Source organism: Carcharhinus amblyrhynchos, chromosome 29, assembly GCF_965287045.1.
Source record: "Carcharhinus amblyrhynchos chromosome 29, sCarAmb.v2.hapA, whole genome shotgun sequence".
Lineage (NCBI taxonomy): Eukaryota > Metazoa > Chordata > Chondrichthyes > Carcharhiniformes > Carcharhinidae > Carcharhinus > Carcharhinus amblyrhynchos.
The window spans coordinates 199,588-223,980 of NC_137352.1; the positions used below are offsets into that span (position 1 = coordinate 199,588).

General features: G+C 46.0%; 1 protein-coding gene across 1 annotated transcript in view; it reads left to right on the forward strand.

Annotated features, from left to right (window-relative positions):
- LOC145359963 (glutamate receptor ionotropic, kainate 4-like) overlaps window positions 1-24,393 on the forward strand; it is a 273,024-nt gene that overhangs the window by 148,113 nt on the left and 100,518 nt on the right. The window contains exons 11-12 of the mRNA XM_080214862.1: window positions 7,253-7,357; window positions 9,680-9,787. Of these exons, the coding sequence (XP_080070988.1) occupies window positions 7,253-7,357; window positions 9,680-9,787 (213 nt within the window). The remainder of the gene's footprint in view (window positions 1-7,252; window positions 7,358-9,679; window positions 9,788-24,393) is intronic.

Genomic DNA, 24,393 nt, shown 5'->3' on the forward strand with positions numbered 1-24,393 from the left:
GTGAGAAATAAAAGAATGACCAGGATGAGGTTAGGGCCAGTCAAGGATAGTAGTGGAACTTGTGCATGGAGTCAGAAGAGATAGGAGAGGTGTTGAACGAATACTTTTCTTCAGTGTTCACCAAGGGCCATGTTTTTGAGGATGAGAGTGTGATACAGGCTGATAGGATGAAGGAGGTAGATGTTCTGAGGGAAGATGTTTTAGCAATTTTGAAAAACCTGAGGGTGGATAAGTCCCCTGGGCCAGATGGGATACACCATAGGATACTTTGGGAGGCAAGGGATGAGCTTGCGGAGCCTTTAGCTTTGATCTTTGGGTCTTCACTGTCCATAGGGATAGTGCCAGAGGACTGGAGAGTGGCAAATGTTGTTCCTCTTTTCAAGAAAGGAAATAGGAATGACCCTGTAATTATAGGCCAGTTAGTCTTACTTCAGTGGTTGGTATGTTAATGGAAAGGGTCCTGAGAGATAGGATTTATGACCATTTGGAAAGATTCAGTTTAATCCGGGATAGTCAGCACGGATTCATGAGGGTTAAGTCCTGCCTCACAAATTTGACTGAATTCATTGTGAAGGTAATTAAGTGTAGACGAAGGTAAAGCTGTTGATGTCGTATACATGGATTTTAGTAAGGTGTTTGATAAGGTTCCCCATGGTAGGCTCATGAAGATAAGGAGGTGTGGGATAGAAGGAAATTAGGCCAATTGGATAAATAACTGGCTGTCTCATAGAAGATAGAGGGTGGTGGTGGAGGGAAAATTTTCAGACTGGAGGCCAGTTACCAGCGGTGTACCACAGGGATCAGTGCTGGATCCTCTGCTATTTGTGATTTTTATCAATGACTTGAAGAAGGGGGCTGAAGGGTGGGTCGGTAAATTTGCTGATGACACAAAGATTGGTGGAGTAGTGGATGAGATGGAGGGCTCTTGCAGGCTGCAAAGAGACATTGATAGGATGCAGAGCTGGGCCGAAAAGTGGCAGATGGAGTTTAGCCCTGATAAATGTGAGGTGATTCATTTTGGTAGGACAAACTTGAATGTTGATTACAGGGGCAATGGCAGGGTTCTAAGGAATGTGGAGGAACAGAGAGGTCTTGGGGTTCATATCCACAGATCTCTGAAGGTTGCCACGCAAGTGGATAGAGCCGTGAAGAAGGCTTATAGTGTGTTAGTGTTTATTAACAGGGGGTTTGAGTTTAAGAGTCATGGGGTTATGCTGCAACTATACCGGACGTTGGTGAGACCACATTTGAATATTGTGTTCAGTTCTGGTCACCTCACTATAAGAAGGATGTGGAAGCATTGGAGAGAGTGCAGAGAAGATTTACCAGGATGCTGCCTGGTTTGGAGGGTAGGTCTTATGAGGAAAGGTTGAGGGAGCTGGGGCTTTTCTCTTTGGAGCGGAGGAGGATGAGAGGCGACTTAATAGAGGTTTATAAGATGATGAGAGGGATAGATAGAGTGGACGTGCAGAGACTATTTCCTCGGGTGGATGTATCTGTTACTAGGGGGTATAACTATAAGGTTCATTGTGGGAGATATAGGAGGGATGTTTGAGGTACATTCTTTACCCAGAGAGTGGTTGGGGTGCGGAATGCACTGCCTGTTGTGATAGTGGAGTCGGACACTTCAGAAACTTTCAAGCAGTTATTGGATAGGCACATGGAACACACCAGAATGATAGGGAGGGGATAGCTTGATCTTGGGATTGGACATAGCTTGCACAACATTGAGGGCCGAAGGGCCTGTACTGTGCTGTAATGTTCTATGTTCTGTGTTTCAGTAATAGCTAATAATATCCCAGTCCCATGTATCCATCCATGCCCTGAGTTCATCAGCCTTGCCCGTCAGGTCTCTTGCATTGAAGTAAATGCAGTTTAATCTAGACTTCCCTTGCTCCCTGTCCTGCTTTTTCCAACCATCTGTCCGGTTATGTTTTGTACACTCTTCCTGTGTTTTATTTCTCTTAGCCTTACTGGACCCATTCATTGAGTTCTCCACAGTCTGTGTACCCAGTACCATGGTACTTCTTGATATTTGACTTTGTTTTCTTTGCCTTTCGATTTTCCCCTTACTGCCTTTTCTTTGTGACCCCACTTCCCTTTGACTTCTTGGTTTCCTCTGTGGGATAGAGGGGCAGATGCAGTGAAGTCCTGAGGGCCTCCAGTCCTGAGGGTCTCCAGAGGGCATGAGGATGGTCTGGGCTGGTTAACTGATTGATCTGTAAGGGAAGTGAGATGGCATTAGGACATCACAGGAACAGACTGCTGGGGTAAAGTTAACTCGTGAAGCTTGCACCATGGCTGGATGTGTTGAGGTTCCTCATTTTTGTCTCTTGTCCCATCTTGCCCTCTGCAAAGGCACAGTCACTGTCAGTAGCTCAAGGGCGCTTTCCTCAAAGGGCATGAGGCATCTCAGTTCAAGAAAATCCCTGGCAGACTATGCCTGCTAATAACAGTTGTGCTTGGGTTTGTCATGCAATGAGACAGATGGGGAGAGTGTACTCTGGTATTCTGCAGGACAGGTGGTGATGAAGGCTGACACGCATGGGGGATGAATGGGAGTGAGCGAGGATGTGAGGAGCAGATATTTTATTGATGGGACTATAAAGATTGGGGGTGGTGGAAGTGACATGACAAATGTTGGATCTCCATGAGATAGCTGGGAAAGGGTCTACCATGGAGATGTGATGGATGTGTGAAGGTGAGCAATGGGAGACATGAGGAAGCAGAATTTGAACAGAAAATGCTGGATAACTCAGCAGGTCTGACAGCATCTGTGGAGAAAGAATAGAGCTAATGTTTTGAGTCAGGGCTCTGACAAAGGGCCATCCAGACTCGAAGCATTGGCTCTATTCTCTCTCCATAGATGCTGTCTGACCTGTTGAGATTTTTCAGCATTTTCTGCTTTTGTTTCAGAGTCTAGCATCTGCGGTATTTTGCTTTTATATTAGGAAGCAATTATTCTGACTGCATGAAAACGATGTGGAGGAGGGGGGCACATTTTATTGAAGATACGGTGAGTTTTTAGCGGGATTCTCCCCAACTTTCTCTTCAGAACTGACATATGAGAAAATTTCACCCCCACCGCCCCCATATTAATAGGTTCAATGGAGCAAAGATCTGAATTCAGCTCATCCTCTACAGAAACAAACTTCAAAGCTTCATATGGTGCATCCATCAATTGGAATGATGGAACACCCTCTAGGATCTGCAATGGCAGGAGTTTGTGTAAATAGTCTGTGACTCACAAAGCATCCAAGTGAGACAGAAGGATTCTAGGATGAGGATAAATCAACCATGGATAACCATGGAAGTTAAGGATAGTTTTAAACTGAAAGAAAAAACATACAGTGTGACAAAGATTAGTGTAAGCCAGAGGATTGGGAAAGTTTTAAAAACCAACAAAAGATGTCCAAAACAAAAGTGGAAAAAGATAAATTACGAGAGTAAACTTGCAAGTAATATAAAAATTGGCAGCAAGAGCTTCTTAAAATATATAAAAAGGAAGTGAGAGGCCAGAGTGAACATGGGCCTCTTAGAGAATGAAACTGGGGAAATAATAATGGGGAATCAGGAAATGGCAGAGGAGTTAAACAAATATTTTGTGTCAGTCTTCACAGTGGAACATTACAAAAATGGTAAATCGAGAGCAGAAGTGGGGTGGAGATAAATGCAATAACTATCAGTAGAGAAGAAGTACTAGGGAAACTAATGGGGCTCAAAGCAGATTAATCCCTTGGACCTGACAGATTGCATCCCAGGATATTAAAGGAAGTAGCTACAGAGATCGTCGATGCAATTGGTAGTAATCTTCCAAGAATACTTAAATTCTAGAAACACACCAGAGGATTGGAAAGCTGCCAATGTAACACCTTAATTTTAATAAAGGAGGGAGGCAAAAAAACAAGAACTATAGGCCAGTCCGTTTAACTTCTGCCACTGGGAAAATGGAACAGACCATCTGGTATCGACTCAGGCATCACAAACAGCAATGGCAAACCCAGTCCTGTTGACCCTGCAAAGTCCTCCTTACCAACATCTGGGAGCTGGAGAGGTGTCTCACAAACTATCAGAAATAGCCTGACATAGTCATACTAACAAAATCATACCTTACAAATAATGTCCCTCACGCCACCATTACCGTTCTTTGGTATGTCTGGCCTGACCAACAGGACAGACCCTGCAGCAAATAATAGGCAGAGCTAAGCAATCTCATCATCAATGGATCAGATCTAAGCTCTGCAGTCCTGCTATGAATGGTGGTGGACAACGAAACAACTCACTGGAGGAGGCGGCTCCACAAATATCCCCATCCTCAATGATAGAGGAGCCCAGCACATCAGTGCAAAAGATAATAGAACATTCTCCAACTGTTTTCTCACTGCATGCAATTTTGTTTTCCATTAAATATTTATCTAATTCCCTTTTAAAAATTACTACTGCTCTGTTCTCACCACATATTCAGCCAGAGTAAGGGCTGCACATATGTGTTGCCTAAAGGGGAAATGAAGAAAGTTTCAGTAGCATCGAAAAGGACTAACAGCAGGTTAATTGTCATCTGGCAACTAGTAAGCACCAGCTGGGGATCCAGTGGACATACTCTTCGTACTTTTGCTCTCATGGGTCTTCAGCAGAATACCACTTCTTTGTGTGTGCAGAGAAGAGCTGCACAAACACTTGGGAGGCAATCTTACCGGCTCACCACATTGCTCGATTTGCATGGCGAGCTGGTAAGATTGGGTGACAGGCAAAAAATTGGGTTGGTGCCTGGTTTCTCACCTCTTGGGATATTATCAGCTCTGTATTTCCAGCGAAGGCAGCTTCAGGCTAATTTAAGTATTCATTTGTTAATTTCAATGTAATTTACTATTACTTACATGGCGAAAAACTGCAGCAGGCGACGGTGCAGAGGGACCTCGGGGTCCTTGTGCACGAGTCGCAAAAACCCAGCTTGCAGGTGCAGCAGGTGGTCAGGAAGGCGAATGGGATGCTGGCCTTCATAGTGAGGGGGATTGAATATAAAAGTAGGGAGGTCTTGCTGCAGCTGTATGGGGCATTGGTGAGGCCGCTGCTGGAGTACTGTGTGCAGTTTTGGTCGCCGCACTTACGCAAGGATATTTTGGCCTTGGAGGGAGTGCAGAGGAGGTTTACTAGGCTGATACCAGAGTTGAGAGGGTTGAGCTATGAGGAGAGGCTGAATAAACTAGGCTTGTACTCGTTAGAGTTTAGAAGAATGAGGGGAGATCTCATTGAGACGTATAAGATGATGAATGGGATGGATAGGATAGAGGTGGAGAGACTCTTCCTGCTCAGAGAGGACAGTAGGACTAGGGGGCACAGCCTCAAGATAAAGGGGGAGCGGTTTAGAACGGAGTTGAGGAGGAACTTCTTCACTCAAAAGGTGGTGAATCTCTGGAATTCTCTGCCCGTTGAAGTGGTGGAGGCTACCTCGCTCAATATTTTTAAGACGCGGGTTGATGGGTTTTTGATAAGCGAGTGGATTAAGGGTTATGGGGAGAGGGCGGGAATGTGGAACTGAGCCACGACAGATCAGCCATGACCTTATTGAATGGCGGGGCAGGCTCGAAGGGCTAGATGGCCTACTCCTGCTCCTATTTCTTATGTTCTTAGTGAGTCTAGGACACAATTGTCCAGACTTGCTTGTCCTTACCTACTCGCTGATCAATGTCCTCACTGGCAAGGATCATGTATGGTTCCCACAAACAGGGACCTGATGTGATGGCCTCAGCAGTGGGACTAGTAGCCACTGAGGCCCCTCCTGGTGGCTGGGGTAGGCTCATTCAGCACTTAGAATTTTTTTGGTAAGATCGCCACTTGCCATCCCCCCCCCACCCTCCCCCAAACCACCTTCCCCACTTGGACATTATCTTCAACATATCTATATTGATAATTAATGGCACACTGAAATCAACACTTGTACAATAGCTCCCAGTCCTGTCCAACATCACACCTTCTGGTGTGAATTGGAAGGCATAAACAATTGAAAGAGTTTGACCAGACTGAAGTCAAACCAGAACAGAAAATGTATGAAGGTCTTCAGAACCTATGGAATATGAGATTCAAATCTGGAGTTCTGCAACTGCTCTCAGCGATGTGGGTTTTGACAAAAAAGCCAAATGGTGCAACTTCTGGACTGACACCAATATCACCACTGAAGATTTAGTGAGTGATTCAATCACATTGGGCTTCCAGGATTCACAGTCCCTCAAAAGAGTAATCTATACTCAATGGAAACCACACTCTCAATGGAAGGACATCACAGCTCCTCAAAAAATGGTATTTCAAGGAACGTTCAACTCGTGACTGGTCATCTGGGACTGTGGTGGAGGTGGGATGCCTCACATTGTTTAAAAAGTGCCTGGATGAATACTTGGCATGTCATAACGTGTCATAGGCTATGGATCAAGTGCTGGCAAGTGGGATTTGGTGGGGCTGGTCAGGGCATTTCATGTGTCGGTGTGCACTTGATGGGCTGAAGGGCTTCTTCTGCACTTTAGTATTCTGTAATCTGGATCAGACTATTCAACATGTTGTGAATCAATGTGATCTACAAAGATTTGCAGCAGGATTCAGTGTAATCCATTTAACAAGGCACGGTGATCTGACTGTCCAACTTGTAAAGCTGCAAAATGTGATATGCAAGAAGAAGTTTGTGCATTCTAGGTCACAATAGCTCATTGTGTAAAAGATTCTTTTATCATCCTTATAAATTTGCATGCGTTTTATCCAGTGCTTCTAGAACATAAGAAGATAGGAGCAGGCTAGTGAGTATTGAGCCAGTTCTGTCATTCAGTGGGATGGTTAATCTATAAGCAAACTCCATAAACCATCTTTACCCATATCCCTTAATACCTTTGGTGAACAAAAATATACCAATCTCGGATTTAAAGTTATATTTTATCCTTCATTCTGATGGATAAGCATTTATAATCCAGTCCAATAAGGGGTGGGAGTGAGCTTTCTGGCCAAAAAAAGGGAAGTTGTTGGAACACAGTGTAAAGCTGAGGCTTACCTGAGAGGAAGGAGCTAATGGTGCACAACATTTCTGTGATTTTGTGTAAAACTGGGAGATCTGTATCACAGTTGGGAAATGTGGAGATTAAATGTATGTAAATGAAATGGATTACTGCACATAAATAGACACTGAAATCATGTTCTTAAGTTTTCGAAAGTGAAGATATTTGAGAATGAATCTGTGTTAATGGCCAATTTTCTATGTTCCTGGGTCCAGGTGGAATTAGATGGCCTGACTGGTCATGTTGAATTCACCAGCAAAGGACAGAGAACTAATTACATTTTGAAGATTATGCAACGCAGCAGAGAAGCGCTGAAACAGGTAATCTGAGAATTTTCACTTCTGCAGTATTTTTGTAATTTTTTGGAATGTTGTCGACTTTGGAAAATAATTTGGGGAATCTGAGGTTAAAGTTTGGTTCAAGTTCATTTATTAGTTGCAAGTAATGCTTACATTAACACTACAATGAAGTTACTAGTCATTACACTCCAGGTCAATGCACCTAACCAGCATCTCTTTCAGACTGTGGGGGAAATGGGAGCACATGGAGGAAACCCACGCAGAGAATGTGCAAACTTCACACAGACAGTGACCCAAGCCAGGAATTGAACCCAGGTCCCTGGCACTGTGAAGCAGCACTACTAACCACTGCGCTACCGGCCGCGTGAGGGTGAAGCTGTAAAAGCCCGCTGACAAAGTGGGGGCGATTCTCCCAGCCTGTTGTGCTGCTCTAGCAGCGCACCACACCAGAAGATATCAACGAAGGCCATTTAGCGGGATCCATGCAGGGCGCCACAGCCTCTGCGCATCTCCCAATCCAAAATTTTCAGAATAATCAGCTGATTTCTATATGCTAATCCGCTTTTCAATATCATTAGCGGGCCCAGGACTGAAGTCTCTGGGCCAGCTAGTGTCTCCTCCCTCGCTAGGAATGGTTCACTCCAACGGCATTTACAACTGCTCCCTCACTAATGACGAATAGGTGGCATGACCCCGCTGGAGGGAAGAGAGGCCATTGAGGCCCTCCCAGATGGTCACGGGTAAGGGGGGTGCCCCCAAAGGACACCTTGGCACAGCCAACTGGACATTGGGCAGTACCAGGGGGTACAGCTGAGGAGCGGGGTCTATTGGGGGATGATTGGTGGGGGTGGGAGGGTCCTGCTGCCACTCTGCATTCGGGATAGGTGACAGAGGGAGGGAGGACATGGACGGCTGAAAAGTTCCAGCCTTCATCTCTGAAGAACTAAAATAAACAAAATTTTACTATCAAAGAATATTTCACTTTTCAATTACCAATATTTGGTTTATTTCACTGAATATGTGTTGTTATAAATAATTCTAATTGCATCATAAGGTAAAGAATTGTGTCATTGATATTCTGAAGTAAAAGAATTGGGAGCAATTTATTAGATTCAGATTAGTTCAAAGAATTGAAATATTGTGAGAATTTGCTTCTTGTAGCATTTTCCAGGGAGGCAATGGTCTAGTAGTTTTATTGCTAGACAATTAATCCAGAAACTCAGCTAAACTTCTGGGGATCTATGTTCTAATTCCACCATGGCAGATGATGGAATTTCAATTCAATAAAATTTATCTGGAATTAAGGATCTACTGATAACCTTGAAACCATTGTTGATTACTGGAAAAACCCATATGGTTCACTAATGTCCTTTAGGAAAGGAAATAGAACATAGAACATAGAACATTACAGCGCAGAACAGGCCCTTCGGCCCACGATGTTGCGCCGACCAGTTACAAAAACAATGACCCACTAGCCTATACCAATCCCTTTTCGTCCATAAACCTATCCAGAGATCTCTTAAACGCCCCCAAACTAGACGCATTTACAACTGCAGCAGGCAGGGCATTCCAATCCTTCACCACCCGCTGGGTAAAGAACCTACCCCTGACATCCGTCCTGTAGCTACCCCCCCTTAATTTAAAGCCATGCCCCCTCGTGCTAGCTTTCTCCATCCGAGGAAAAAGGCTATCACTATCCACCCTATCTAAACCTCTAATCATCTTATATGTTTCAATAAGATCCCCTCTTAGCCGCCTTCTTTCCAACGAAAACAACCCTAAATCCCTCAGTCTCTCCTCATAGGACCTCCCCACCATACCAGGCACCATCCTAGTAAACCTCCTCTGCACCCTCTCCAACGCCTCCACATCCTTCTTGTAATGCGGGGACCAGAACTGCACACAGTACTCCAAGTGTGGCCGCACTAGAGTAGTGTACAGTTGCAACATTACACTGCGACTCCTAAATTCAATCCCCCTACCAATAAACGCCAAGACACCGTACGCCTTCTTAACAACCTTATCTACTTGATTCCCAACTTTCAGGGATCTATGTAGGAAATCTGCCATCCTTTCCTGGTCTGGCCTACATGTGACTCCAGAGCCACAGCAATGTGACTCTTAACTATCCTCCAAGGTCAACTAGGGATGGGCAATAAATGCTGGCCAGCCAGCAATGCCCATGTCCTACCAATGAATAATAAAAAAGAAAGGCTTGGTCAGAAGATGGATGCTTATGATAATGAACTTGAAGCCACTTCAAAACCAAGTGAGAATAAATAATGACAAGTGTATGCTTTTATTCCTTTTCCCTCATTTTTAAGTTTTGGCTTCCTTTCATAGGTTGGGATCTGGCACTCAGAGAATGGGCTAGTGATGGACAGAAGATTTTATTTTTTAAATGCTTCAGAGAGTTTGTTCAATAAGACTCTTATAGTGACAACAATCTTGGTAAGCAATAGCCATAAACTTCACTTTTATTGTGTCTGTAATCTGGATACCAGAAGCAGACAATGAAATGTAGAGGTTAAGCTGATACACATCTCCACACACCGAACTATCTCCAGTTTCATGATGTTATTTAATCATGGTTCAAGGAGCCATATTCAAGCCAAGGCTGGAAGGTTCCAACTAGTCACAACTTATCTCAGGTATCACTTAACTATAGTGACAACTCCATATCATTCTTATGTTATGACAGAATTAACTGGCTAACAATTAATTTTGATCTTTGTAATACCACAAAAACAAAAACTATAGAACATAAGGGTCAGGAAATTGGTTTTGGATCAGTTCTGTTGGATATCTCCTTATTCTTGGAAGCATTCAATTTTGCAACGGAGTTGGGCCCATTATTGGAAATGTCTGTCAGACTTTGATGCACTTTAGAATAGTTCCTTCTACAAATTGCCCAGTTTGATCGGACATTCAAACTATAGATGGGCTACGGGGCAGGCTGCTGCTTGAGAGAAAAGCCATAATTGTAAAGTAGGATTGAGATACTCAGTTATTCTCACTGATGTTCAGAAGGATTTAATGAATGTTTTTGAAATTATAGCGTTTTGATTGAGTGAAATATGAGACAGCAATGAGATAATGCATCTAATTAAAACTATCACTATGAATGAGAAGAAAAATTCAAATCCTTGATGTTGAAAGCAGGCAGTATCTTTTCACAAAGGCAGCATCTTTTCAGTGAGAAATGTATAAATAATTGAAGCAGAGGGGAGTGCAGAACTAGAGTAAGGTACAGGATTATATGCAGAGTGCAGAGCAGGTGGATTAGTTTATAGCAAAGAGGTTCAACAGATCTGGTAGGCCAGTGGTCTCCACCTGCATTGTAAACTTTCACAATTCCCTGATTAAGCTCCAATCTTGTTTCTCTCCTATCTGACCAGAAAATGCTGAAGGGTCCCCTTATGTTTTTGAAAGAAATTATGACTTGCAGCATTTTAATTTCTTGTTCCCTGTCATTACTAGACTTATTTATGCACACAGCTTGCCCATGTTCATAACACTACCCATGTTGTTTGTAACATTGAATCCAATTACTTAGCATGATTTTGTGCCCACAGTTTTAATTGTATTCTCTTTGCCTACCAGTGGCGAAACATGTTTGTTGTATCCCACGTGAATATATTCACCCTCTGATAGATCAGTTCATAGATTCATTGACATTTATATTACAAAGGAAGCCATTCAGCCCAGTGTGCCTTTGTGAGTCAATGGAGATCTGATCCCATTTTCCAGCACTTAGCCCACAGCTCTTCCATTTGCCTTCTATCTGCCAGGGCTCATTTCCACACATTATGTCCACAATCTCCCCCTCCGTTGTTGGGCTTTCCATGGACTGGCTAAAACTATTCTCCTGGATGAATTTTGCTCCCTCCCTACCTTGCACACGAGAACTCTCCCAGTTCATATGTGGGTAGTTAAAATCCCCAACAATAATTGCCTTATTATTCCTACACATTTCTGAAATGTGGGGGGCGATTCTCTCAAAAGTGCTGAATTGGTGAGAAAACTGTTCCAGGTAGGTGAACTTGGAGCGTGGTTTGGTACTTGGGCAAAAATGTTGTGGCCATTATGATGACATGGTTAGAATAGGGACAGGAATAATTGTTGGAAGTTCCAGGGTATAGATGTTTCTGTAAGAGTAGGAAAAGCGGTAAAAGAGGTGGAGAAGTAGCATTGTTAATCAAGGATGGTTTAACGGCTACTGAAAGGCAGTTCGAGGGGGATCTGCCTACTGAGATAATATGGGCTGAAGTTAGAAATAGGAAAGGAGCGGTCACATTGGTAGGAGTTTTCTGTAGGCCCCCAAGTAGTAATAGAGATGTGGAGGAAGAAATTGCAAAGCAGGTTATGGATAGGTGTGGAAGTCACACGGTAGTTATCATGGGTGTCTTTAACTTTCCAAATATTGACTGGAACCTTTATAGGTCGAATAGTTCGAATGGTACAGTTTTTGTATAGTGTGTGGAGGGTTTCCTGACACAATATGTGGATAAGCCGACAAGAGGTGGGGCCACATTGGACTTGGTACTGGGTAATGAATCGGGCCAAGTGTTAGTTTTGTTTGTGGGAGAGCACAATTCGGTGTCTTTCATTATTGCAATGGAGAGGGATGGGGCCGTATGGCAGGGCAAGGTTTATAATTGGGGGAGGGGTAATTATGATGTGATTAGGCAAGAATTCAGTAGCATGAGATGGGAACAGAAAATGTCAGGGAAAGGGACAAATGAAAAGTGGAGCTTGTTCAAGGAATAAATACTGCGAGTCCTTGATAGGTATGTCCCTGTCAGCTAGGGAGGAAATGGCCGAGTGAGGGAACCATGGTTCACAAAGGAGGTTGAATGTCTTGTCAAGAGGAAAAAGGATGCGTATGTAAGGATGAAAAAACAAGGTTCAGTTGGGTCACTTGAGGGTTACAAGATAGCTAGGAATGAGTTAAAAAAGGGCTTAGGAGAGCTAGGAGGAAGCAGGTCGGATCAAGGAAATCCCCAAGGCTTTTTACTCTTATGTGAGAAATAGAAGAATAACCAGGGTGAGGTTAGGGCCAGTCAAGGATAGTAGTGGGAACTTGTGCATGGAGTCAGAAGAAATAGGAGAGGCATTGAATGAATACTTTTCTTCAATGTTCACCAAGGAGAAGGGCCATGTTTTTGAGGATGAGTGTGTGATACAGGCTGATAGGATGAAGGAGGTAGCTGTTCTGAAGGAAGATGCATTAGCAATTTTGAAAAACCTGAGGGTCGATCAGTCTGGGCCAGATGGGATATCTCCTAGGATTCTTTGGGAGGCAAGGGATGAGATTGCAGAGCCTTTAGCTTTGATCTTTGGGTCCTCACTGTCCACGGGGATAGTGCCAGAGGATTGGAGAGGCGAATCTTGTTCCTCTGTTCAAGAAAGGAAACAGGAATGACCCTGGTAATTATAGGCTGGTTAGTCTTACTTTGGTAGTCGGTATGTTAATGGAAAAGGTCCTGAGGGACAGGATTTCTGACCATTTGGAAAGATGCAGCTTAATCCGGGATAGTCAGTACTGATTAGAGAAGGGTAAGTCTTGCCTCACAAATTTGATTGAATTCCTTGAGGAGGTAACTAAGTGTGTAGATGAAGGTAGAGCAGTTGATGTTGTATACATGGATTTTAGTAAGGTGTTTGATAAGGTTCCCCATGGTAGGCTCATGAAGAAAGTAAGGAGGTGTGGGATAGAGGGAAATTTGGCTGATTGGATAAGTAACTGGCTGTATCATAGAAGACAGAGGGTGGTGGTGGAGGGAAAATTTTCAGAGTGGAGACCAATTACCAGCGGTGTACCACAGGGATCAGTGCTGGATCCTCTGCTAGTTGTGATTTTTATCAATGACTTGGAAGAGGGGGCTGAAGGGTGGGTTAGTAAATTTACTGATGACACCAAGATTGGTGGAGTAGTGGATGAGGTGGAGGGCTCTTGTAGGCTGCAAAGAGACATTGATAGGATGCAGAGCTGGGCTGAAAAGTGGCAGATGGAGTTTAACCCTGATAAGTGTGAGGTGATTCATTTTGGTAGGACAACTTTGAATGCGGATTACAGGGTCAACGGCAGGATTGTGAGGAATGTGGAGGAACAGAGAGATCTTGGGGTTCGTATCCACAGATCTCTGAAGGTTGCCACTCAAGTGGATAGAGCCGTGAAGAAGGCCAATAGTGTGTTAGTGTTTATTAACAGGGGGTTTGAGTTTAAGAGCTGTGGGGTTATGCTGCAACTATACTGGACCTTGGTGACATTTGGAATATTGTGTGGGGGGTGTTGGGGCTGGGGCTGGGGCTGGGGGTGGGGGTGGGGGTGGTGGGTGGTTTGTTATTCGCGCCAGGTTTGACCATTCTGGAACTCTGCGCGTGCACAGTGGCCCTGATCTGGCAGTCTGCTGTTTGCTCGCCAGCCCGGGACCCCCGCAGTGCTGTCCCTCCAGCTCCCCCCCCACCACTGCCCAATCATGGCCCCCACAACAATTCCTGAGCCAGCCCTAACCCACTCCCCATCCTGGAATGCTCCAAAGTCTAGTCCACCTCCCACCCCCCCAGCAGTGGTGATACCCCCAGCCCTCTCATCCCGGCAGACCCTCCCCCGCCCTCCCTCCCCACTGCCGAACCTCCCCCCCTCCCCCCAGTGTCAGAACCCCTTCGGGATCAGACACCTCCCGGGAGGCAGACCCCGCCCCAGCTGATCACCACTCCCCTAGCATGCCCCAATCGCTGCCCTCCCTCCATCCAAGACCAATCCCAATGCAGATTGGCAGCAGGACTCCTCCCAATCACCTCTTGGCCCCACCCACAATAGACCCCACCCCCTTAGCACAGCCCAATACTCGATGGGCAGTGCTGAGGTGCCCCTGGGCATGGGCACTTTGCCCCTTGAGCAGTGCTAGGAGTGCAGACCGACACTGCCAGGATGCCCATGTCCCAGGCACCAACTACCCCCCTCCACCCGATCCCCTAGGGGGCCCCGATTGCCCCCCCCTTCATTCCAGCAAGGTCTCCCGCCAGTTCCCTAAACGTGAGGAGCTATTCTAAACCCTGCTGACATGAAGTACTCCTGACGGGGTGGAAGTTGCAATCGGGACCAGCAAGTTCCCAATTATGAAATTCAAAATATATTTAAAATACATTCTAAAAAATTCAAATGATTGATCTGTCTTCCCGCCGATTTCCTTCATGCTCTGGTCTCCAACTGTTCTCCAGCTCTGGGAGATGCGCGTGCGTTCCTGGCACTTGTGCAAATCCTGAAGCAAGGCCGGCGACGCGCATCTCCCATCCCGACCTGCCAGAAAAGTTGTGAGTCAGGATGGGAGAATCACCCTTATAATTACATATTTGATCCTCTCCCTGACTTTATCAGGGCGTGTTTGTCACTTTTGTGTTTTTTATTTCTATCCATAAAGCCTCATTTGAGGACCCATCCAGATATCATCCCTCCTTACTGATATAATTGATTCCTTTATCAAAATTGTGACCTCCCCCGACTCTTTCATCAACTTCTCTATCTCGTTTGAATATTCCATAACCAGGAATGTTGACCTGCAATCCTTTCTTCTTTCAGCAAAGTCTCATTCATCGCGATATCAGATTCTCAAATGCTTCGCTGTGCCCTCAGCTCATCTGTCTGATTCCTCAGGCTTCTCGTATTAAATATATTCCATTTAGTTTTGTTAGACTCACTTCTTTCTTATCTATCCTATATTTCCTCTGCCTTTCAGACTCACTGACTGGCATTTTAACTTCTAATTATATCTCCACTTCTTTCCACTCTAAATTAATTGCCAGGATTCCATCCCCCTGCCAATCTGGTTTAAAACTACCCCAACTGCACAAGCAAAGCTCCTGGTGATAATGTTGGTCCCATTCCTGTTTAGGTGTAACTTATCCAACTAGTACAGTTCCCACCTCCTCTAGAAATGGTTCCAATGCTCCAGAAATCTAAAGCTCTCCCTCCTGCACCATCTCTCCAGCCATGGGAGGGGAAGGGAGTTGAATGGAGTTCAAGAGGCCTCCAGCAAGCCCATGGAGTTTGGCTCTAGTTGCAGCAGGCCCAATAAGGCCATAGGTGAGCCAGGAAGGGCCTTTTGCAATGAGATTGCGAAGACCCTTTTTGCCAAGGGCCCGGTGAGAACACAGTGCCTTGGTGTTTGGAACGGGCATGGAAAGGCTGGAAGTAAGGGTGTGGAGCAGGGGCTGTGTGGTGGCAGTGTGTATATGTGTCTGAAGTTGGGGTAGTGTGTGCATGTGTGGGTTGAGGGCAGTATGAGTGTGTGTGTGTGTGTGTGTGTGTGTGTGTGTGGTGGGGGAGTGTGTGGTGATGGTTAGGTGGTGCTGTGATGAGTGTGTAATGGGTATGTGGGCATGTGTGTGTCTGTGTGTGTGTGTGTGTGTGTGTGTGTGTTGGTGGGAGGGAGGGAAAAGGGGGCAGCGTGCTTGTATGGATATGACTGTTTGCCTTACTCTCACAATCAGGACACACACACTCCTAAATTACATTGGGAAGTCAGACCACACCCCAACAATTTTTGACATAAATATGAGCAAAGGATACCTCTTTCCAAGAATGATTCCACTAACAAAGTAGGGATTTTTTAAAGTGGAACAAACTTCAATGAATAACACAGTTTGAATGTAACTCTAACAAATGAAGCAGCTTAACTATTAATATTTGAACAATATTTAAAATTAAAAGGAGGCAACTTTACTTTTATTTGATAACTATTTAAATTCCAAACAAGCAACATTTAGACAAAAATGCCACTTTAAATACAATTAGCAACCATAAATATGTTGCTATAAACTATGTTCACAGTCTTGAAGATTTTGTGGAAAGACAGAGATTTCTCAAGAACTATCTGCATAACTCTCTGACTTCTGCAGAGATGTACTCCAAACTTGCAAAAATAAACTCTTACTCTGCACAGACCCAGTTCATTACGTCATTACAGACCCCACTTGGAGTACTGTGCTCAGTTTTGGTCGCCTCATTACAGGAGGGATGTGGAAACGATTGAAAGGGTGCAGAGGAGATTTACAAGGATGTTGCCTGGATTGGATGGCATGCCTTATGAGGATAGGTTTAAGGAGCTCCTTGAAGAGACGAAGGATGAGAGGTGACCTGATAGAGGTGTACAAGATGTTGAGAGGTTTTGATCGGGTGGATTCTCAGAGGCTTTTTCCCAGGGCTGAAATGAGAGGACACAGGTTTGAGGTGATGGGGAGTAGGTACAGAGGAGACGTCAGGGGTAAGTTTTTCACTTAGAGGGTGGTGGGTGAGTGGAATCGGCTGCCATTGGTGGTGATGGAGGCAAATTCGATAAGGTCTTTTAAGAGACTTCTGGATGAGTGTGTGGGATTTAATAGGATTGAGGGTTATAGATAAGTCCAGCAAGTAGGGATATGATCGACACAACTTGTGGGCCGAAGGGCCTGTTTGTGCTGTAGTTTTTCTATGTTCTATGTTCTATTACATGACCTGACCAATCAACCTCCCAAGGGATCTTCTGATATCAGCAAAAGCCCATCTCCTCTATAAGATAATAAATTCCCAGCTTAATTTGCTTTTATACACTGGAGTTATATCTTTTCCAAATACACCAGTTGCCTGCAGAAAATACCTGAAATTTTAAATATTCCCCGTAAACAAGAAAACATTTTATATATATGTGTGTGTGTGTGTGTGTGTGTGTGTGTGTGTGTATTTATATGAATCGCATGTGTATCAGCACAATATACATACACTCACAAGCCTGACCCTCTCACCTGGTCATTTTGTTAATTAAAAATTCTTTTTTGACCTAAGAAATTAATGCTCTGACATGAAGTCAAGGACAGGGGAGGAATCTATGCATGGAGTCAGAGAAGATGAGTGAGGTATTAAATGAGTACTTTGTGTCAGTGTTCACCAAAGAGAAGGACTTGATGGATGATGAATTTGGCAAAGGGTGTGTAGATAGTTTGGATCATGTTGAGGTCAAAAAGGAGGAGGTATTGGGGTTCTTGAGAAACATTAAGGTAGATAAGTCTCCAGGGCCTGATGGGATATACCCCAGAATACTGAAAGAGGCAAGGGAGGAAATTGCTAGGGCCTTGAGAGAAATCTTTGTTTCCTCACTGGCTACAGGGGAGGTACAGTAAGAAGTCTCACAACACCAGGTTAAAGTCCAACAGATTTATTTGGTAGCACAAACCACAAGCCTTCGGAGTACTGTCCTTCATCAGGTGAGTGGAAGATGTGTTCGCAAACAGGGCATATAAAGAACAAACTCAATTTATAAGATAATGGTTGGAATGTGAGTCTTTACAGATAATCAAATCTTAAAGGTACAAACAATGTGAGTGGAGAGACAGTTAAGCACAGGTTAAAGAAATGTGTATTGTGTCCAGCCAGGACAGTTAGTGAGATTTTGCAAGTCCGGGCAAGTCCTGGGGGTTACAGATAGTGTGACATGAACCCAAGATCCTGCTTCAGGCCGTCCTCATGTGTATGGAACATGACTTTAAATTTCTGCTCAGTGATTCTGCGTTGCCGTGTGTCATAAAGGCCGCCTTGAATAACACTTACCCGAAGATCAGAGGCTGAATGCCCGTGACTGCTGAAGTGTTCCCTAGCAGGAAAAGAACACTGCTGCTTGAATATTGTCAAGCAGTGTTCATTCATTTGTTGTCGTAATGTCTGTATGGTCTCCCCAATGTACCATCCCTGGGCCATTCTTTCCTGCAGTGTATCAGATAGACAACGTCAGCCGAGTTGCAAGAGTATATACCATGTACCTGGTGGATGGTATTCTCACATGAGACGATGGCATCCATGTCGATGATCCGGCACGTCTTGCAGAGGTTGCTGTAACAGAGTTGTGTGGTGTCGTGGTCACTGTTCTCCTGAAGGCTGGGTAGTTTGCTGCGGAGAATGGTTTGTTTGAGATTGTGCAGTGGCAAGAAGTGGGGCTGTGCAGGTGGCCTTGGCGGGATGTTCATCTTCATCGATGACATGTTGAAGGCTGCAGAGAAGATGTCACAGCTTCTCCGTTCCGGAGAAGTACTGGACGATGAAGGGTACCCTGTCCGCTGTGTCCCGTGTTTGTCTTCTGAGAAGGTCGGTACGGTTTTTCGCTCTGTCAGAACTGTCGATCAATGAGTCAAGCGCCGTACCCTGTTCTTATGAGAGCATCTTTCAACGTCTGGAGGTGTCTGTTGCGATTCTCCTCATCACACCAGCTGTACAGCAAATGCCGCATCTTGGAAACTAAGATAGTGTCCACATTCTCAACTTGCGCTCAAGACGCAGATCAGCTGCGAAACGCTGGCAAGCAGACGAGACAAAGGAACCAAGCCATCTACATGCACACCAAGAACAGGAAACTTGAGAAACTCGGCATCACCACCAGCAGCAACCAAGCCTCCCCCGGCACCACCACAGAAAACAGAACCACTGCAGGGCAGTCATTGTCAACTTGTCGGACGCACACTTCAACCAGATGAAATCAAAGTTCTCAGCTGGGGGTTCAATTTCTGCCCACCACCAAATAGACCCCATCAGTCTCGCAGCAGACACAGAGGAATTCATCAGGCGAATGAGGCTGCGGGAGTTCTTCCACAAACCCCAAGAGGCCAACAGCAAACAATGAGACAGCCAATGAATGAGAACAGCCAACAAGAGAGATCTGTGCTGCAGCAACTGAAGAGGAAAGAGTCAAATTGGACTCCTCCGGAAGGCCGTAGCCTTCGACTCGACATATATGCCCAAGCTGTCAAGACCTGCATCAATGCCAGATTCATCAACTGCATGCACAAGACAGCCCAGAACATCACCCAAGCACAACGCCATCTGCGCTCTCAAGATCGATCGCAACATTATCATCAAACCAGCAGACAAAGAAGGGGCCACTGTTATATTGAACAGAATGGATTTTTGCAAAGAAGTGCACCGACAACTGAACAACGAGGAACACTTCAGTTTCCCACAGATCCGACCAAAGAACATACACGTTAACTCAACAGACTGATCAGGACCTTTGATCTGGACCTTCAGAGCACCCTTCATGCTCTCGTCCCATGTACTCCCCCCGTTGGAGATCCCTACTGCCTCCCAAAGATACACAAGGTCAACACACCCAGCCATCCCATCAGGCAATGGAACCCTGTGCGGGAACTCTCCAGCTATGTTGAGGACATCCTGAAACCCATTGTACAAAGAACACCCGGCTTCTGTCGTGACACTACAGACACTCAGCACACATGGAGCAATTGAACCAGGAGCATTCCTCATCACAATGGATGTCTCGGCATTCTACACCAGCATCCCCCATGACGATGGCATTGCTACATCTGCCTCAGTACTCAATGCCAACAACTGCCAATCTCCAGATGCAATTTTACAACTCATCTGCTTCATCCTGGATCACAACGTCTTTGGCTTCAAAAACCAGTTCTTCATCCAGACACATGGAACAGCCATGGGGACCAAATTCACACTGAAATATGCCAACGTCTTCATACACAGGTTCGAACAAGACCTCTTCACCGCACAGGACCTTCAACCGATGCTATACACTAGACACGTCAATGACATTTTTTTCCTTTGGATTCATGGCGAACAATCACTGAAACAACTATATGATGACATCAACAAGTTCCATCCCACCATCAGATTCACTATGGACTATTCTCTGAAATCAGTTGCATTTTTGGACACACGCATCTCCAGCAAGGACAGTCACCTCAGCACCTCACTGTACCGCAAGCCGACGGATAACCTCGCAGTGCTCCACTTCTCCAGCTTCCGCCCTAAACACGTTATAAAAGCCATCCCCTACGGACAAGCCCTCCGTATACACAGGATCTGTTCAGATGAGGAGAGTCACAACAGACATCTCCAGACGCTGAAAGATGCCCTCATAAGAGTAGGGTATGGCGCTCAACTCTGCGATCGACAGTTCTGACGTGCACAGCGAAAAACCGCACCAACCTCCTCAGAAGACAAACATGGGACACGGCGGACAGAGTACCCTTTGTCGTCCAGTACTTCCCTGGAGTAGAGAAGCTACAATATCTTCTCTGGAGCCTTCAACATGTCATCCATGGAGATGAACATCTTGCTAATGCCATCCCCACACCCCCCACTTCTTGCCTTCAAACAACTACACAACTTCAAACAGACCATTGTCCACAGCAAACTACACAGCCTTCAGGAGAACAATGATCATGACACCACACAACCCTGCCACAGCAACCTCTGCAAGACGTGCCAGATCATCGACACGGATGCCATCATCTCACATGAGAACACCATCCACCAGGTACACGGTACATACTCTTGCAACTTGGCCAACGTTGTCTACCTGATACGCTGCAGGAAAGGATGTCCCGAGGCATGGTACATTGGGGAGACCATGCAGATGCTTCGACAATGGATGTATGAACACCGCTCGACAATCAGCAGGCAAGAGTGTTCTCTTCCTGTTGGGTAACACTTCAGAAGTCATGAGCATTAGCCTCTGATCTTCAGGTAAGTGTTCTCCAAGGCGGCCTTCATGGCACACAACAACGCAGAATCTCGGAGCAGAAACTTATAGCCAAGTTCTGCACACATGAGGATGGCCTCAACCGGGATCTTGGGTTCATGTCACACTATCTGTAACCCCCATGACTTGCCTGGGCTTGCAACGTCTCACTAACTGCCCTGTTTGGAAACAATACACATCTCTTCAAACTGTGTTTAACCCTCTCTCCACTCACATTGTCTGTACCTTTAAGACTTGATTACTTGTAAAGACTTGCATTCCAATCATTATCTTGTAAATTGAGTTTCTGTCTTTATATGCCCTGTTTGAGAACACATCTCCCACTCACCTGATGAAGGAGCAGTGCATCGAAAGCTTGTGCTACCAAATAAGCCTGTTGGACTTTAACCTGGTGTTGTGAGATTTCTTACTGTGCTTACCCCAGTCCAACACCGGCATCTCCATATTCAGAGGAGGTCCCAGAGGATTGGAGAAAAGCCAATGTTGTTCCTTTGTTTAAGAAGGGCGCAAGAATAATCCAGGTAATTACAGGCCAGTGAGCCTTACATCACTGATAGGGAAATTACTGGAGAGGATTCTTCGAGACAGGATTTACTTCCACTTGGAAATAAGTGGATGTGTTTGCGAGAGGCAACATGGTTTTGTGAAGGGGAGGTCATGTCTCACCAACTTGATCGGGTTTTTCAAGGAAGTGACGAAGATGATTGATGAGGGTAGGGCAGTGGATGTTGTCTACATGGACTTCAGTAAGGCCTTTGACAAGGTCCCTCATGGCAGACTGGTGCAGAAGGTGAAGTTGCAGGGGATCAAAGGTGAGCTGTCACGATGGATACAGAACTGGCTCGGTCATAAAGAGTAGCAGTGGAAGGGTGTGTTTCTGAATGGAGGGCTGTAACTAGTGGCGTTCCTCAGGGATCAGTGCTGGGACCTTTGCTGTTAATATATATAAATGATTTAGAGGAAAATGTAACTCGTTTGATTATTAAATTTGCGGACGAGGCAAAGGTTGGTGGAATTGCGGATAGCGGTGAGGATCTTCAGAGGATACAGCAGGAAAGATGTTGGTTGAAGACTTGGGCGGAGAGATGGCAGATGAAGATTAATCCAGACAAATGTGAGGTGATGCATTTTGGAAGTTCTAATGCAGATGGGAAATATACAGTAAATGGCAGAACGGTTAAGAGTATTGATTATCAGAGGGATCTGGGTGTACAGGTACACAGGTTACTGAAAGTGGCAATGCAGTTGGAGAAGGTAGCCAAGAAGGCATACAGCATGCTTGCCTTCATCGGCCGGGCCATTGAGTTTAAAAACTGGAAGTCATGTTGCAGCTTTATAGAACCTTAGTTAGGCTGCACTTGGAATATAGTGTTCAATTCTGGTCACCACACTACCAGAAGGATGTCGAGGCTTTGGAGAGGGTACAGAAAAGATTTACCAGGATGTTGCCTGGTATGGAGGGCATTAGCTATGAGGAGAGGTTGGAGAAACTTGGTTTGTTCCCACTGGAATGACAGAGGTTGCAGTGCGACCTGATAGAAGTCTACAAAATTATGAGGGGCATGGATAGAGTGGATAGTCAGAAGCTTTTCCCCAGGATGGAAGAGTCAATTACTAGGTGGCATAGGTTTAAGATGTGAGGGGCAAGGTTTAAAGGAGATGTAGGAGGCAAATATTTTTACACACAGGGTGATGGGTGCCTGGAGCTCGCTGCCGGGAGAAGTAGTGGAAGCAGATATGATAGTGAGTTTTAAGGGGCATCTGGACAAATACATGAATAGGATGGGACTAGAGGGATATGGTTCCTGGAAGGGTAAGGGGTTTTAGTTCAGTCAGGCAGCATGGTCAGTGCAGGCTTGGAGGACTGACTGGCCTGTTCCTGTGCTGTAATTTTCTTTGTTCTTTTATTATGGACGGTAACAGTAGTTAGCACGGCTGTCTCATTGTGTCAGGAACCCAGGTTTAGTTAAGGCCTTAGGTGACTGTGTGGAATTTGTACATTCTCTCCTTGGCTGCGTGGGTTTCCTTCGGGGTGCTCCGGTTTCATCTCACACTCCAAAGATGTGCAGGTTAGGTTAATTGGCCATACTAAATCACCACTTAGTGTCAGAGTAATTAGCAGGGTGAATATGTGCAGATGGGGCCTGGGGGGTGGATTGTTGTTGATGCAGGTTTGATGGGCCTTTTTCTGCATTGTAAGGATTTATTCTATTTTGCTTTATTTGCTCAGAAATTGTTATCTTTTTTAAACTCTCAAATTTTTTGCTGACTGTAATGGTAACATTCTGGGAGCGGTTCTACCATCCCGCTGTGCTGCTTTTTTAGCGCTAGCCAATTCGCATGATTTGGTCCTGGCATCTGAGCTTCACGCGTCTCCCAGCGCTAGATTTCCAGCGCCATCAGCTCTGTGCCAGAAATCGGAACTGGGAAACACGCAGAGGCCCGGAACGCCAAGCTGTTGCTGCATACATACTCAGCTCCCCGCCAGAAATCAGCACTGGGAGAGGCCCGGATGCCGGAAATTGGCGCTGAGCTGCCTAATCTATGCTGCAGCTAATTTAAATCTATTTTGAATCTCATTAGCAGACCTAGGATTGAAGTCTCCAGCCTGCTAGCCTCTCCCCCAACACCAGGAATATTTCACTCCAGCAGGGTTTACAGAAGCTCCCCACTAATGGGGAGCTGGTGACTCAACCCCACTGGACTGAAGGGGGGCAACTGAGGTTCCCCCCAGTGCGTTGGGTGCCAGGGGAGAGTGCCTCCTTGGCAGTGCCAACTTAGGCCCCTGGCGATGCCCAAGGGGCAAAGTGCCAATGCCCAGGGGACACCTTGGCACTTCCCTACGCTCAAAGGGGCCAAATGAGGGTGGGCCCTGTTGGAACAGGGCCTCTGGGGGGCAATCTGTGGGGATGGGGGAATCCCACTGCCACTCCGCAGTTGGGATCAGTGGGGAGTTTGGGACTACCGGTTGGGGGTGGAGGTTCAGGAGATCAGGGCTACAGGGGACATCATGGATGGCTGGGGGTGGTCGGGTCTGGCCCGGACAAATCAGGCAGATCAGCGATTGGGCCATGTGGGGCTGGGGGGCCCGCGATGTGGGATCGTGGGGCTGGGGGGCCCGCGATGTGGGATCGTGGGGCTGGGGGGCCCGCGATGTGGGATCGTGGGGCTGGGGGACTCGCGATGTGGGATCGTGGAGCTGGGGGGCCCGCGATGTGGGACCGTGCAGCTGGGGGGCTCACGATGTGGGACCGTGGGGCTGGGGGGCTCGCAATGTGGGATCGTGGGGCTGGGGGGCCCGCAATGTGGGATCGTGGAGCTGGGGGGCTCGCGATGTGGGATTGTGGATCTGGGGGGCTCGCGATGTGGGATCGTGGGGCTGGGGGGCCCGCAATGTGGGATCGTGGGGCTGGGGGGCTCACGATGTGGGATCGTGGGGCTGGGGGGCCCGCGATGTGGGATTGTGGGGCTGGGGGGTCTGTGATGTGGGATCGTGGGGCTGGCCAACAA